General features: G+C 38.9%; 2 protein-coding genes across 2 annotated transcripts; both read left to right on the top strand.

Moving 5' to 3' along the window:
- Positions 1 to 5,403: 5,403 nt before the first annotated feature.
- Positions 5,404 to 6,264, top strand: LOC131687090 (phospholipase A1 2-like; the record flags this gene model as incomplete). Its single annotated transcript, XM_058971129.1, has 1 exon — positions 5,404 to 6,264. A coding segment is annotated over one exon (735 nt), but the record flags the coding sequence as incomplete, so codon positions are not given.
- Positions 6,265 to 6,581: 317 nt separating this feature from the next.
- Positions 6,582 to 7,735, top strand: LOC131691474 (pancreatic lipase-related protein 2-like). Its single transcript, XM_058977895.1, has 2 exons — positions 6,582 to 6,646; positions 6,716 to 7,735. Exons 1-2 carry the CDS (start codon positions 6,598 to 6,600, stop codon positions 7,684 to 7,686), a joined length of 1,020 nt encoding a protein of 339 aa, XP_058833878.1. The 5' UTR covers positions 6,582 to 6,597; the 3' UTR covers positions 7,687 to 7,735.
- Positions 7,736 to 17,648: the final 9,913 nt, after the last annotated feature.

A 17,648-nucleotide genomic window follows, 5' to 3' on the forward strand; every position in this document is an offset into this window, starting at 1 on the left:
TCAAACCCGATTTATGGCCTTGTACTTCGACTACATGGCACAGAGCATTAACCCTTCTTCATATACTCCCAACCGTGTTCGTTTCCTAGATACTTCTGATTCTACTGTGTTCTTCGACACATCCATGAAGGAAGAGATTCGTGGAATCCCGGACCATATACGCCCGCAAGTGATCCCCAATATATTTTATAATAAATTCCGAGAAGTCGACTGTGACAAAATGTTCTACACTGACGGATCAAATCTCGATGGGTCCACTGGCTTCGGTATCTTCAACAATACTATCACCGCTTCATTCAAGCTCAATGATCCCGCTTCAGTTTACGTCGCAGAGTTAGCTGCAATTCAGTACACCCTTGGGATCATCGACACTCTGCCCACAGATCACTACTTCATCATTTCGGACAGCCTCAGCTCCATCGAGGCTCTTCGTGCGATGAAGCCCAAAAAGCAATTCCCATATTTCCTGGGGAAGATACGGGAGTCCTTGTGTACGTTATCTGAAAAATCTTATCAAATTACCTTTGTTTGGGTCCCCTCTCATTGCTCTATTCCGGGCAATGAAAAGGCCGACTCATTAGCAAAGGTGGGCGCATTAAATGGTGACATATATGAAAGACCAATCTGCTTCAACGAATTTTTTAGTATTTGTCGTCAGAGGACACTCAGCAGTTGGCAAACCTCGTGGAGCAATGGTGAACTTGGACGATGGCTACATTCCATTATCCCAAAGGTATCAACGCAGCCTTGGTTCAGGGGGATGGATGTGAGTCGGGATTTTATTCGTGTAATGTCCCGACTTATGTCCAACCACTACACCTTGGATGCGCATTTGCGGCGTATTGGGCTTGCGGAGAGTAGTCTGTGCGCTTGTGACGAGGGCTATCACGACATCGAGCACGTTGTCTGGGTATGCGCCGGGTATTTGGACGCCAGGTCTCAGTTAAAGGATTCCCTTCGGGCCCGAGGTAGACCACCCAATGTCCCAGTCCGAGATATGCTGGCAAATCGTGATTTCCCCTATATGTCCCTTATTTATACTTTCATAAAAACGATAAATATCCCAATTTAGCCCCTCTCTTTTTATTTCTCGTTTTAGAAGTTTTCTCCTGCCTTTTGGGACCGATCAGCTCCAGGCTGCAACTATGTAACCGCCGTCGCACTTACCACTACGGAAACTGAAGCGAGAGCGACTCGAGGTCCGATGACTTTTGAAGGATTCCCCGCGGGTCCGAAGAATACCATCCGCCAATCCGACCTACTAGACTGAGGCGCTAATTTGTCTCGCTGATCTCCCGTTTGCCCGAAAGTTGCAAGTTTTGCTCTTCTCTCCCGGTCACCATCTACGCTTTCTCTCCCCTGTCCTTGATACAACTGCTTCTACAGCCCCCTCTGAATATCTTGACCAAGCATAAGTCTCCGCTAAAAAAGTCCAAATTTGTATTCTGTATTCCTAGTTTTAAGATAGTTGTAATTTTACCTCTTTGTTAAAACTATTGTCCCCCATCTTGTAAATAGAATTGTATCCCTAGTTTTAAAACACCGGTGAATTTTCTCATAAACATTTGTTCCCCCTTTTGTGTACCAAACTATATTGTTAGTTTTAAGATAACTGTAAATATTTCCTAAAAAACTATTACTATTGAATTCCTTGTTTTAAAATTTTTCATAAAAAAAAATCTTTTGCTCCCTCTCTTGTATATAGAATTTTATTTCTAGTCTTAAGATAGCTGTAAAATTTTTCTTTTAAAAAAAAAATATTTCACCATTGTAACCTCCTAGTTTTAAAATATCCAAAATGTAAAAAAAAATATTTCACCATTGTAACCTCCTAGTTTTAAAATATCCAAAATGTAAAAACAAAAGAATTTGGCACCGCCAAGCTAACGCATTTGTGCCTATCAAATAAACGAAATGAATAAAAAAAAATATACATACTTGGAAATCTAATAGAAGATTCCTGGTCATATTTCTGAATCATTAGTGCGAACATTGTGTAATTTGGTTAAGTACAATGAAAGTTACAAACTTTCCAAACTTGACCATCTGTTCCTTCCGAAATATTGAAATGGGGTGTCTATATTAAACCGTTAGTCGTGGTCACAATAAAAAAGATGGGTGGGTAATGTCTGTGACATAACCGGAGCGTCGTGACTTTAATTCGAGAGGGTAATTTAAATCTAATAATATTCAACAGAATCACGTGTGAATGGGAAATCTTCAAATAATTATCTATGGTAATAATGGTGGTTCTGAAAAGAACCTTTGGTTTCGGCGTTGGTGTTGATGGTGATGCGCTGGATCGTTGGATTTATTTGGCATGATAGTTACGTGCCTGGCGAACTGTTTTGTAGCCTCGAACAAAACGACAAGACTGGCTTCTTCGGGTACCATTACGGCTGAACTTTATAAGTTTAGCTCGACTTTGAAATCCTGCACAAGCTCATGAATCAGACGCTGGTAGGGCAATTTTGTTTGCTACTAGCACGGAGCTGCACAAAAAAAATCATTTAATGCAGTTAGTTCACGGAGGCTGCCAAAAAGCTCGAATTGAAGCATGCGACTTCAACCTTTCTCTTAAACACATGCAATTGAAGCAACACTGATCACTAGAGGGATGGTGAGGGAACACGCACATTCGTTTTGGTTATACTGATAATAGCAGCAGAAAGGAATGGAAAAGCAGTGCACGAAACGAGTGAGAAGATAATTTAAATTTTTGTTCCGTGTTCAAGCTACTTCTTTCCACACAACGTATTATGTTGCTTGTTGAAAATTTGTTACACATCTTAAAATGAAAGTTTCAGTTTAACTCTCACTAGAACACAATTGATTGGTCCTGAAAAGAACCGTTGCTTTTATTGTAATTTACGCCCACTCCCAGCGGACACTGTGAGCCAGTTTGATTTCTTTTGCGAGAAAGTTACGTACTTGGCGCACTATTTTGTATCCTCAAACAAACCGACCAAGTAGGCATCACTGGCTTCATTACGGCTGTTTTGTAAGCGTAGCTCGACTTTGAAGTAATACACAACCTTACGAACCAGACGCTGGAATGTTAGCCAGCGGATTAGTTGCTCCGTTGCCCTTTAGTTGGGGCGAAATACTGGCATGTCGACAGTTCCTGATCGGTAGTTGGTTGCGATGGGCCACCAGTAGCTGGGGCACTTTGTCGGACCGTCATCATTGCCAACTGCTTTCCTCCGGTGGACTGGCTGCTTGCTAGTGCTTGAACAAATACGAATGATGAGAAAAACCAACCGACCAATATTCATATATGAACACACGAGAAAGCACTACTATCGCTCTCTCGCTCGTTTTCGTGCCGTTCCTGTGCCTTTCCTTTCCGTTCGGCTACCAATACTAGCATAACCAAAACGAATATTCTGTCTTTCCATCGCCTTCAATCTAGTGGCCAGTGCTAGCAAACTTGCATGTTCAGTTTTTCAATAACAACATTCCAACAATATTTTCAAAGAATGTTGCAGAGTTGAAAAGAACGAAGGAAAAGATTTTCACAAATTTAAATTCTTTTGTGTTATTTGTTAGCGCTGATAAAGGCTATTTAGTTTGCTACTAGCAAGGAGCTGCACAAACAAATCGATTTATGCAGTTAATCAACGGAGGCTGCCAAAAAGTTCGAATAAAAGCATGCGACTAGTGTACTTTGCACGTTCTATATTTTATCAATACTAGAGAGGATCAATAAAATAATTCAAATTGTAATAACGACATGCAATTGTGGCAACACAGGCCATGGGATGGTGGGAGAATACGCACATTCGTTTTGGTTATGATGGTATTAGCAGCAGAAAGGAATGGAAAAGCACGTGCACGAAAACGAGCTAGAGAGGATAATTTAAATGCTCTTTCTTTCCACACATCGTATTTCTTATATAGCTTTCTGAAATTAGGGACCATCCATAAATGACGTAGCATTATATGGGGGAGGGGGAGTTTTGTATTTTGTGATGATGTGTGACGACAGGGGGGTAGGGGGTCATGTCATGCTACGAAGCTTTTTTAAAGGGTAATAACCTACATGGTTTTTTTCATTTTTTTAAAAAAATTGCGTGGTCAAGGGGGGGTAGATTTACCGTCAAGCTACGTAATTACCAGGGGGTATTTAGAAGTTTGTGACGAAATGCTACGATGGGGGAGGGGGGGGGGGGGTGTTAAAAACAATAAAAAAATGCTACATCATTTATGGATGGTCCCTTATTTGTTATGCACCATAAAATGTAAATATCAGTTCAACTCTTATTAGAACACAATTAATTGGTCCTGTAAAGAACCGGTAATTGTTTTATTGCGGGGGCATAATTCAGACGCACTCCCCGCGGACACGGTGAGCCTGTTTAATATATTTGGCCTGAAAGTTATGCGCTTGGCGCACTATTTTGCATCCTCGAACAAACCGACCAAGTAGGCATCGTTGGCTTCTCGGGGCATCATTACGACTGAGCTTTGTAAGCGTAGCTCGAATTCGCAGTCCTATACAATCTCACGAACCAGACGCTGGAACGATAGCTTACAGATTAGTTGCCCTTCAGTTGGGGCGAAATTCTTGCAGGGCGACAGTTCCGATGAGTCACCAGTAGCTGGAGCACTTTTTCGGACCGTCGTCATTGCCAACTGCTTTCCTTCGGTGGACTGGCTGCTTGCTAGTACTTGAACGAATACGAATGATGAGAAAAACCGACCGACAGATATTTATATAATCGCGCTTTCTCGCTCGTTATCGTGTCGTGCATGAGCCTTTCCTTTCCGTCCGGCTTCTAATGGCCTAACCAAAGGAATATGCCGTCTTTCCCCCACCAACTGCTCTCGTCAAGCAATCCAATACGAATAATCATAGGAGCAAACATGTAGTGGACCTATATATAAACTTTTCATTATTTTATTGTTCGGTTGGTCCACCATATTGACGGCTCTGTGCGGGATGGGCTGAAAATTTTCACTTTTCCGAGTCGTTTTAGAAAGATTTTTCAAAACACATTTTTTGTTATTAGTGCATGTTATACATACTTCAAATTTTAATACAGCATAGAGGAACATATTTTCAACAAATTGGCCTAAAAATCAAATCATTCTGTTAAGTATGATAAAAGTTATTAACGTTCAAAATCTGACGCGACGCCGCAGCCGATATTTTGAAACGGGACCCCTATATTGAAAGCTTAAATGTATTCTACATTAAAAGATTTGTTATCTCGTCCTGTGCAAAAGAGTACATTTTAGCATACAAAAATGCTCACCCTAGTAAGAGATACATTGAAACTCGCAGAAATTAGTTCTGTTCTTAACTAAATCAGTCAAAAATATGACATGCAATATATGATAATTCCCTAGAATCACTACAATTTAAAATAGTAACAAAAAATATTAATCATTCCATTTTTTACATGCAGCATCGTGATCCATGGTTGGATGAACAACTACACCTCGTTGGCGATCCAGGGAGTCAAGGAAGCCTATCTATCCAAGGGCGAGTACAACATCATAGGAGTAGACTGGAACAAAGGAGCCGCCGAACCGTATCTTCGGGCTTCTCAGTATACCTTGGCCGTCGGTTATGTCGTCGCCGATCTGATTCACCGTGTAGTCCGATCCAATATGGCCACAATGGATCAAATTCATCTGATTGGGCACAGTCTGGGCGCACACATTGCTGGCTGTGCAGGAAATTTGGTGAATGTAGGAAAACTAAAAGTGATTGTCGGACTTGATCCAGCATCGATCAATTTCTTCGAAGATGAACCGGATGTCCGGCTTAGTCCAGATGACGCCGAGTATGTGGAAGTCATCCACACCAGCACGCAGTTTTCCGGTTATCCCCATCCAATTGGGTTGGTTGATTTTTACATTAACTACGGCAAGAAACAACCGGGTTGTTTAACCGAATCTTGTAGCCACGGGAGGTCTATTGAGATCTTCATTGAATCACTGTCGAAGGAATGCAAAGGCTTTTGGGGTGCCCGCTGCGATGACTATAATGAACTGAAGGCCAAGACATGCTACAATCTCAAACGGCAAGCTCTTCTCGGTGGTGACCCTCCCAGGTTGGAGAACGAGAAGGGTATCTACGTGGTGGTCACATCCGTGGACCCTCCGTTTGCTCTGGGGTATAACTTTTGACCGATAACCGCAAACTATACTGATTGATCGATGGGTATAAAGAAATAAATCTTCAAATTAATAGATACATTTGTATAAATATCACAATCTGGAACTTCTTCGAAATGTTTTCTTCCTTCAATGAGTAAATAGAATGGATTACGTATTCGACAGCACAAGAAAGGATAAGCTGTCAGCTTAAACTCTAAAATTGCGAATTCTTTGGATACGGAAGAATGCTATCTAGCTCAAACTTCGCGGTGGAAACTCCCACGATTGACAATAATTAAAAATAGCAGAATGGTCTATCCAGTTCGTTATCAGTATTTCTAACGTTTTATTGTATCGAACTGTCCGAAAACATCTGTAATAGTCTTCTGATAACAAATGTACTAGCTGTCAACTTTATCGTTGCCTCGATATATAAAAGACATCACCGTCGATACTGATGACGATTCGTAGGTATTCCGCAATCAAAGTATGATTCTTTCTCTGTTCTATTTCATTTCGTTTACACTCGTTATAGATGGTAAAATTACAATTGAATTTAGTTAGAAATGTACGCAACAACTTCTGGATTATTCTACTTTTTGTGCAGGTCTCCCCACTAAGGAAGACAATCGATGGCAGCTCGCAGCAGACGAACAAGGTTACCTGCACCTAGCATCTCGTAATCCGAACGCTGTTGAACTGCTTCCGAACCCGGATCCGCACTTCAACCCCGAAAAGGACATTCGCTTTCTGTTGTACACTCGGTCCACAGGTGACATTCCTGAACGGATTGCTAACAACGATTACGATTCGGTGATGAGTTCCCGCTTCAATGCCGATCATCCCACGAGGATAATTATTCATGGTTGGGGTGGGAGCCAGAATTCCGCGATTAATAGAGTGATTCGAACAGAGCTGTTAAACGTTGGGGAGTTCAATGTTATTTTCGTCGATTGGAGTGCCGGGAATGATCCGTTTTATCCAAATTCGCGGCGTTTAGTGTATCCGGTGGGAATCGCAACGTCCAATTTGATTGATTATCTCGTAAAAGTTGCAAATCTGAACAGAGATGATGTGGTGGTGATTGGACACAGTTTAGGGGCACACGCAGCTGGTAACGTTGGCAAGGGACAGTTTGGTAAATTACCGACGATAATTGGTTTAGATCCTGCACTCCCGTTTTTCGCCGGCGATGATGTAATTGATCGAATAATGCAAACCGATGCAGAGTACGTGGAAATCATTCACACCAACGGTGGAGCTGCTGGGTTTCTGGAGCCCATTGGCGATGCAGATTTCTACCCAAATTGGGGTCGAATCCAGCCTGGTTGTGGAGTTGATATCGATGGAGGTTGTGCTCATCAGCGTGCGGTAGACTATTACGTGGAGTCAATCTATTCGCGGATAGGGTTTAACGCTGTTCAGTGTTCAAGTTTTCAGGAAATTCGAAGCGGCGTGTGTTCTAGTTCCGGTCCATCGGCTAAAATGGGTGGTGAACCTCCAAACAGGGGATCATTAGTGAATGGCGTTTTCTACCTTTCGACTGCTGCTGCTAGGCCGTTCGCTACTGGATGTTAGATAGCTGACATATTTGTCATAGTTGGTAGATAATAAAGAGGGATTTCGTTAGTAGTATTCACTATTCATATTGTCGTTTGATGACAACAAAGGGATCGGTCCATTTTTCCAAGATGGAAAGCGTTCAAACTTATGTTTAGTTTGAATACTCTGAAACCTTTATTTACGAACTATTCGTAATATTCGAGTTACGTAACTTTTTTACGAACTGAATTCAAAATAATTAACTCATTTTTTACGAATCAAGCTCATAAAAAAATTTGAGTGCCTACAGTAATGAAGCTGTATACAATTTAACATATTCTTAGGCAACTATTACTAACAGAAGCTGGGTATTTTCGAAATTGGGTTGACTAGTACATGACGGAAATCGATGTACGAAACCATTTTAAAGGAGCGTCTGGTGTAATAGATAAAAATATGGACTTATTTTTTATTTGCTTAATTGTTAGTATTGAACCTCTAGAGTTTTTTTTCCACAACTTCGGTGGCCACGCTGAGCTTCTTTTGTTTTAAATATTGTTTTTTGTTTTAAATAAATTTAATTTAAATTCCTCGCGCGTATTTGCTATAACACACACTCAGATTTCAATCTATCGGCGACAATTTTCGAAAAACTGATGGCGATAAAAATACAGTGTAAACAATACACTCTGAACTACTTTTACTCAAATTTTAAAGATAAAATACCTAATGGGTTATTTTCTACATCGTTTTTTCCTGTGGTGCAATTTGATGTGGGATACCCTTTAATAGTGTTTTTCTCGAAATCGCGTTTTTTAAATTGACGACCACGAAAACTCAAAAAATAATTTACGAATTGGTTTGTTTTTTTTTATGAGAATTCGCAATATGTGTATCCTGTCGTTAAACCACAGAAATCTGAATGAAACAAAATTTCTTTCTACTATTTTGAAGAAAAGTGAGCGAATTTTACAGTGAAATATGAGATTTTTTGGTTTTCATGAATCCATTTTCCGAAACTCGAACCTTTTTCTATTTTTTTGTTCATCGATTAACAGTAACTGAGTCTAGGCTTTACAATTCTTATTGGATTTTCTGTATCAGACAATTTTATCAAGAGTTATCGTCTTCGTCGAGGCGCTCCTCGACGTGGAAATGGTTGAACGTCTACTCTTGGAACGCTCGTATGTGTGGCTCTGCGTGACTGAAAATATTTTTTTCGTGCACAATGAGTGTAAAAATAGATCTTAGCATTACACAAAAGATCCATTGTAGCCTTGCCTTAAAAATCGTAAAACAAAATAACTTTCAGTTTGAGCATTTTACGCTAGATGTCCCCTAAAATCAAAGATTTTAATAACTTCTCTATAAGCACCGGTGGAAAAATAACAGGATTTTGGTAAGCTTGAGGCTCCTATTTTATGGAATGATTTTTGTTTGGGTCAAAACACATATTTTCAAGACGCTCACCACTTTTGTCCGAATTGAGCGCACGGGACTATTCGGACCCCCTATTCCATCAACCACCATTCAGCGTCTTGTTTCTGCGCATATTGGAGTTTCTCCAATAAAGATTATATAGGTAAACATAGTTCCATGGTAAATGGAAATTGACGGTCTGAATTGCCGAATAGGAAGGTCTGAATTACCCTACATTGTAAAAACGGAGAGTTTTGAAAATCGTCGCCTAGCGCTGCCATGGAGCGGAGCAAATAAATTTTTATAACTCAAAAATGTATCTGAGGCTTCAAACTAACAATTAGGTCCTTTGACCGATAAATTCTTTCACATCTACCCACTTAAAAACGCGATTTGCTTAGGTAGGTCCGAATCCAAACAGCCCCGAGTTCCCCTATATATAGTAATTAGTGATGATATGTTTATAGAAAATTTCACTCAACCGTATTGCAACTTACTCTGGCCTTCAAATTTATGTCACTCATCGATTTCCGTCATCTATTCGTCAAGCCCATTTCACAAATAAAGGCCAGATTTGATTATCCGTAGACTTGATTATCCGAGGACTCCATTATACGTAACAGATCACTCACTACCCTTCCCTCATCCTACCCGAATAAAATTTTCTATTTCCTCTCAAGTATCAGTGAAAAATATGGTTTGAAATGATTTTGAATTGAGAAACTTATTTCAAATCTCTTAACAAGTTGTAATTTTTGGCGGGGTCCAAACTAACGAACCCTCCTCCTGGATCCGCCGCTGGTTTCTAGTGTTTCAGTGTCGACACATAGCAACTCAAGTTCATTGTACATATGTGTAAATCGCACTGAATATGTAATAGACATTTCCACCATTATATTAAACATAACCAAACATGGAATCGTAGTTTGTATAAATCAGAAAGGCACAATTGCGCCACTAGGCGCTCCTCGACGTGGAAATGGTTGAACGTCTACTCTTGGAACGCTCGTATGTGTGGCTCTGCGTGACTGAAAATATTTTTTTCGTGCACAATGAGTGTAAAAATAGATCTTAGCATTACACAAAAGATCCATTGTAGCCTTGCCTTAAAAATCGTAAAACAAAATAACTTTCAGTTTGAGCATTTTACGCTAGATGTCCCCTAAAATCAAAGATTTTAATAACTTCTCTATAAGCACCGGTGGAAAAATAACAGGATTTTGGTAAGCTTGAGGCTCCTATTTTATGGAATGATTTTTGTTTGGGTCAAAACACATATTTTCAAGACGCTCACCACTTTTGTCCGAATTGAGCGCACGGGACTATTCGGACCCCCTATTCCATCAACCACCATTCAGCGTCTTGTTTCTGCGCATATTGGAGTTTCTCCAATAAAGATTATATAGGTAAACATAGTTCCATGGTAAATGGAAATTGACGGTCTGAATTGCCGAATAGGAAGGTCTGAATTACCCTACATTGTAAAAACGGAGAGTTTTGAAAATCGTCGCCTAGCGCTGCCATGGAGCGGAGCAAATAAATTTTTATAACTCAAAAATGTATCTGAGGCTTCAAACTAACAATTAGGTCCTTTGACCGATAAATTCTTTCACATCTACCCACTTAAAAACGCGATTTGCTTAGGTAGGTCCGAATCCAAACAGCCCCGAGTTCCCCTATATATAGTAATTAGTGATGATATGTTTATAGAAAATTTCACTCAACCGTATTGCAACTTACTCTGGCCTTCAAATTTATGTCACTCATCGATTTCCGTCATCTATTCGTCAAGCCCATTTCACAAATAAAGGCCAGATTTGATTATCCGTAGACTTGATTATCCGAGGACTCCATTATACGTAACAGATCACTCACTACCCTTCCCTCATCCTACCCGAATAAAATTTTCTATTTCCTCTCAAGTATCAGTGAAAAATATGGTTTGAAATGATTTTGAATTGAGAAACTTATTTCAAATCTCTTAACAAGTTGTAATTTTTGGCGGGGTCCAAACTAACGAACCCTCCTCCTGGATCCGCCGCTGGTTTCTAGTGTTTCAGTGTCGACACATAGCAACTCAAGTTCATTGTACATATGTGTAAATCGCACTGAATATGTAATAGACATTTCCACCATTATATTAAACATAACCAAACATGGAATCGTAGTTTGTATAAATCAGAAAGGCACAATTGCGCCACTAGGTGGATTAAAACGGGTTTTTATAGTTTGGGATCTACATTACGTACCAATAATTTTTATTTTATTTATGCTGTATCTTCTTGAAGAATCTATATTTTCTAAAAAAAACGACTTAATCCACCTAGCAGTGACATGAGACATTTCTTATGCAACGGTTGGATCATTCGTTAGTTGGCAGAACTCATGCGAAGTAGGCACACAACTAGTGTTGAGAAGAACAAAGTTTTGAGTCTAGCACGAGTAAAACCTCGAATAAACAGAATAAAATATAGAAAATCAATGCAACACATGAAACTCAAAAAATAAAGCAAAGCTAAAAAAGTATTTATTATGTGAGTAGAATGATTAATTTAAATCAAATAAATAGAATAAAGAAATCAAATTTCATTAGCTCATTTAATGAAAAATTAGAAAACATCAAAGAAAGTTATAACATTATTAGTAAAAATTAAATTGATTCAAACTAATAAACTTGATGAAATGATTAACTGAACAAAATTGATAAAATCAGCCAAATAAAAAAACTTAATGAAATGCACGAACTGCAGAAAATTATTAAAATAAATAAAATGAATAAAAGAGAAAAAGTGAATAAAATAAATTAAATAAAGAAAATAAATATAATGATTAAATAGAATAAAATGAATAGTATAGATACAATAAATAAAATAAAAAAAATCAATGAAAGCAATAGAATGAATAAAAAAAACAAAATAAATAAAATTGATAAAATGAGCAATAAGAAGAAAAAAAACAGAATGAAATGAATCAAATGATTGAAGTAAAAAACTAAATTATTTAAAAAAAGTTGTGAAATCAATAGAATAAAACCTATTTTAATCCACCTAGCGGTGCAATTGCGCCTTTCTCAATTATGAATCACGAGAATGTGTGCGTTGTTTATATTCATTAAAAGAGTTCGAGTTCTAAAATTTTGAAAAAAAAAACAGCCACGGTAATATTGAACTGAAAACCTATTTTAATCCACCTAGCGGTGCAATTGCGCCTTTCTCAATTATGAATCACGAGAATGTGTGCGTTGTTTATATTCATTAAAAGAGTTCGAGTTCTAAAATTTTGAAAAAAAAAACAGCCACGGTAATATTGAACTGAAAAAAGGTGCGAAATCGGCAAAGTCCCAAAAAGTCGATTTTTACAAAAAAAAAAATTTTCGAGATAACATAAAATCTCGACATTTCATGCATTTTAAAGATGTTTGGCATCAAAAATACGAATTCGATTTCTGAAATTTCATGGGGTCCCCCTTTGAAAAAAAAATTGAGTTCTGGCTTATATGGGAATTTCATATGTGACCGGACGATTTAGTCTATATTTCCGGACCCATATAAGCGATCCGTACAAAATTTTATAGACATCTGTGGGGATATTATAGCTATCATTTGGAACTAAGTTTGTGAAAATCGGCCCAACCATTTCAGGGAAACTGATGTGAGTTCGTAAATTTTGAAAGATGGCCGCTTTTCCCGGGCACTTCCGGAACCGTCTATGGTGGTCAATGTAGTCAACGAAAGTTTGGTTGGCCGTCGGTGACCTAGAACAGCAAATTTAAGTTGTTTGAGAGACATTTTAGCGAAATTTTTACCTTTTTTGCTTTCAACGGAGTATCGGTTTGAATCACAATTTGCTATGTGATCGCACGCCACAACCTGTAACTCCGGAACCGGAAGTCGAATCGGGATGAAATTAAATAGCCATTTACGGGGACGCAATACCTTTCATTTGAGGCCAAGTTTAGTCGAATCGGTCTAGCCATCTCCGAGAAACCGATGTGACTGTTATTCTGAATTTAGATACTTCCGCCGGGGCTTCCGGAACCGAGGATGGTGGCCAATGTGGCCAAATAGACTTTGAATGGATGTTAGTGACCTAATATTACAAATCGAAGCAGTTGTGGTCATATTTTGGAAAATTTTTCACCTTTATACATTCATTGCAGAATTTATTAAAATCGACATTTTCTGCGTGTTCGTACTTATCACCCTGTAATTCCGGAACCGGAAGTCGGATCCATTAGAAATTCAATAGCAGCCTATGGAAACGTTGCACCTTTCATTTGAGACTAAGTTTGTCAAAATCGGTTCAGCCATCTCTGAGAAAAATGAGTGACATTTTTGGTCACATACACACACATACACACACACATACATACATACACACACACATACACACACAGACATTTGCCGAACTCGACGAACTGAATCGAATGGTATATGTCACTCGGCCCTCCGGGCCTCCGTTAAAAAGTCAGTTTTCAGAGCAATTGCAATACCTTTCTATTGAGAAAGGCAAAAAGGTGCGAAATCGGCAAAGTCCCAAAAAGTCGATTTTTATAAAAAAAAACCTATTTTAATCCACCTAGCGGTGCAATTGTGCCTTTCTCAATCATGAATCATGAGAATGTGTGCGTTGTTTATATTCATTAAAAACTTTTAAATGCATATATTACATTTTATTATTATACATCACATGACAATTATATACAGGAAAATAAATCATTATTCGAGTTCTAAAATTTTGAAAAAGAAAAAACAGCCACGGTAATATTGAACTGAAAAAAGGTGCGAAATCAGCAAAGTCCCAAAAAGTCGATTTTTATAAAAAAAAATTTTTTCGAGATAACATAAAATCTCGACGTTTCATGTATTTTAAAGATGTTTTGCATCAAAAATACGAATTCGATTTCTGAAATTTCATGGGGTCCCCCCTTTGAAAAAATTTTTGAGTTCTGGTTTATATGGGAATTTCATATGTGACCGGACGATTTAGTCTATATTTCCGGAACCATATAAGCGATCCGTACGAAATTTTATAGACATCTATGGGGATATTATAGCTATCATTTGGGACTAAGTTTGTGAAAATTGGCCCAACCATTTCCGGGAAACTGATGTGAGTTCGTAAATTTTGAAAGATGGCCGCTTTTCCCGGGCACTTCCGGAACCGTCTATGGTGGTCAATGTAGTCAACGAAAGTTTGTTTGGCTGTCGGTGACCTAGAACTGCAAAGTTAAGTTATTTGAGAGACATTTTAGCGAAATTTTTACCTTTTTTGCTTCCATCGGAGTATCGATTTGAATCACAATTTGCTATGTGATCGCACGCCACAACCCGTAACTCCGGAACCGGAAGTCGGTTGGGGATAAAATTTAATAGCCATTTACGGGGACGCAACATCTTTCATTTGATACTAAGTTTGGTTAATTCGGTCTAGCCATCTCCGAGAAACCGATGTGACTGTTAGTCTGAATTTGGATACTTCCGCCGGGGCTTCCGGAACCGATGATGGTGGCCAATGTGACCAAAGAGACTTTGAATGGCTGTTAATGACCTAGTACTACAAATCGAAGCAGTTGTGGTCACATTTTGGAAAAATTTTCACCATTATACATTCATTGCAGAATTTCTTAAAATCGACATTTTCTGCGTGATCGTACTCACCACCCTGTAATTCCGGAACCGGAAGTCGGATCCATTAGAAATTCAATAGCAGCCTATGGGAACGTTGCAACTCTCATTTGGGACTAAGTTAGTCAAAATCGGTTCATCCATCTCTGAGAAAAGTGAGTGAGATTGTGTTCGCGTACACACACACAGACGCACATACACACATACATACACACACACATACATACACACACACAGACATTTGCCGAACTCGACGAACTGAATCGAATGGTATATGTCACTCGGCCCTCCGGGCCTCCGTTAAAAAGTCGGTTTTCAGAGCAATTGCAATACCTTTCTATTGAGAAAGGCAAAAAGGTGCGAAATCGGCAAAGTCCCAAAAAGTCGATTTTTATAAAAAAAATTTTTTTCGAGATAACATAAAATCTCGACGTTTCATGCATTTTAAAGATGTTTGGCATCAAAAATACGAATTCGATTTCTGAAATTTCATGAGGTCCCCCCTTTGAAAAAAAATTTGAGTTCCGGCTTATATGGGAATTTCATATGTGACCGGACGGTTTAGTCTATATTTCCGGAACCATATAAGCGATCCGTACGAAATTTTATAGACATCTATGGGGATATTATAGCTATCATTTGGGACTAAGTTTGTGAAAATTGGTCCAACCATTTCCGGGAAACTGATGTGAGTTCGTAAATTTTGAAAGATGGCCGCTTTTCCCGGGCACTTCCGGAACCGTCTATGGTGGTTAATGTAGTCAACGAAAGTTTGGTTGGCCGTCGGTGACCTAGAACAGCAAATTTAAGTTGTTTGAGAGACATTTTAGCGAAATTTTTACCTTTTTTGCTTTCATCGGAGTATCGGTTTGAATCACAATTTGCTATGTGATCGCACGCCACAACCTGTAACTCCGGAACCGGAAGTCGGATCGGGATGAAATTAAATAGCCATTTACGGGGACGCAATACCTTTCATTTGAGGCCAAGTTTAGTCGAATCGGTCTAGCCATCTCCGAGAAACCGATGTGACTGTTATTCTGAATTTAGATACTTCCGCCGGGGCTTCCGGAACCGAGGATGGTGGCCAATGTGGCCAAATAGACTTTGAATGGATGTTAGTGACCTAATACTACAAATCGAAGCAGTTGTGGTCATATTTTGGAAAAATTTTCACCTTTATACATTCATTGCAGAATTTATTAAAATCGACATTTTCTGCGTGTTCGTACTTATCACCCTGTAATTCCGGAACCGGAAGTCGGATCCATTAGAAATTCAATAGCAGCCTATGAGAACGTTGCACCTTTCATTTGAGACTAAGTTTGTCAAAATCGGTTCAGCCATCTCTGAGAAAAATGAGTGACATTTTTGGTCACATACACACACACATACACACACACATACATACATACACACACACAGACATTTGCCGAACTCGACGAACTGAATCGAATGGTATATGTTACTCGGCCCTCCGGGCCTCCGTTAAAAAGTCGGTTTTCAGAGCAATTGCAATACCTTTCTATTGAGAAAGGCAAAAAGGTGCGAAATCGGCAAAGTCCCAAAAAGTCGATTTTTATAAAAAAAAATTTTTTCGAGATAACATAAAATCTCGACGTTTCATGCATTTTAAAGATGTTTGGCATCAAAAATACGAATTCGATTTCTGAAATTTCATGAGGTCCCCCCTTTGAAAAAAAATTTGAGTTCCGGCTTATATGGGAATTTCATATGTGACCGGACGGTTTAATCTATATTTCCGGAACCATATAAGCGATCCATACGAAATTTTATAGACATCTATGGGGATATTATAGCTATCATTTGGGACTAAGTTTGTGAAAATTGGCCCAACCATTTCCGGGAAACTGATGTGAGTTCGTAAATTTTGAAAGATGGCCGCTTTTCCCGGGCACTTCCGGAACCGTCTATGGTGGTTAATGTAGTCAACGAAAGTTTGGTTGGCCGTCGGTGACCTAGAACAGCAAATTTAAGTTGTTTGAGAGACATTTTAGCGAAATTTTTACCTTTTTTGCTTTCATCGGAGTATCGGTTTGAATCACAATTTGCTATGTGATCGCACGCCACAACCTGTAACTCCGGAACCGGAAGTCGGATCGGGATGAAATTAAATAGCCATTTACGGGGACGCAATACCTTTCATTTGAGGCCAAGTTTAGTCGAATCGGTCTAGCCATCTCCGAGAAACCGATGTGACTGTTATTCTGAATTTAGATACTTCCGCCGGGGCTTCCGGAACCGAGGATGGTGGCCAATGTGGCCAAATAGACTTTGAATGGATGTTAGTGACCTAATACTACAAATCGAAGCAGTTGTGGTCATATTTTGGAAAAATTTTCACCTTTATACATTCATTGCAGAATTTATTAAAATCGACATTTTCTGCGTGTTCGTACTTATCACCCTGTAATTCCGGAACCGGAAGTCGGATCCATTAGAAATTCAATAGCAGCCTATGAGAACGTTGCACCTTTCATTTGAGACTAAGTTTGTCAAAATCGGTTCAGCCATCTCTGAGAAAAATGAGTGACATTTTTGGTCACATACACACACACATACACACACACATACATACATACACACATACATACACACACACACAGACATTTGCCGAACTCGACGAACTGAATCGAATGGTATATGTTACTCGGCCCTCCGGGCCTCCGTTAAGAAGTCGGTTTTCAGAGCAATTGCAATACCTTTCTATTGAGAAAGGCAAAACGACGAATAAAATGAAAGACCGAAAAAAATTTATTATTAGAATGAAGAAACTAAACAATGCAGAAAATATGTTAAATAGAAATAAAGATTTTGGAAAAAACCACTATGAAATGGTTGACTGAATATATGTTCCATAAGCCAAACATTGAGGAATGTACCTTAAATTGTATTTTCCGAGTGAATAACAAATGTAGTGCACGATTTTTT

This window comes from Topomyia yanbarensis, chromosome 3, assembly GCF_030247195.1.
Source record: "Topomyia yanbarensis strain Yona2022 chromosome 3, ASM3024719v1, whole genome shotgun sequence".
Classification (NCBI taxonomy): Eukaryota; Metazoa; Arthropoda; class Insecta; order Diptera; family Culicidae; genus Topomyia; species Topomyia yanbarensis.

Bases quoted from the DNA above. Each gene is read 5' to 3' on its own strand.
- LOC131691474 (XM_058977895.1), top strand. From the start codon at position 6,598: ATGATTCTTTCTCTGTTCTATTTCATTTCGTTTACACTCGTTATAGAT. The intron at 6,647-6,715 runs GTAAAATTACAA...CTTTTTGTGCAG, and splicing joins GTTTACACTCGTTATAGATG to GTCTCCCCACTAAGGAAGAC.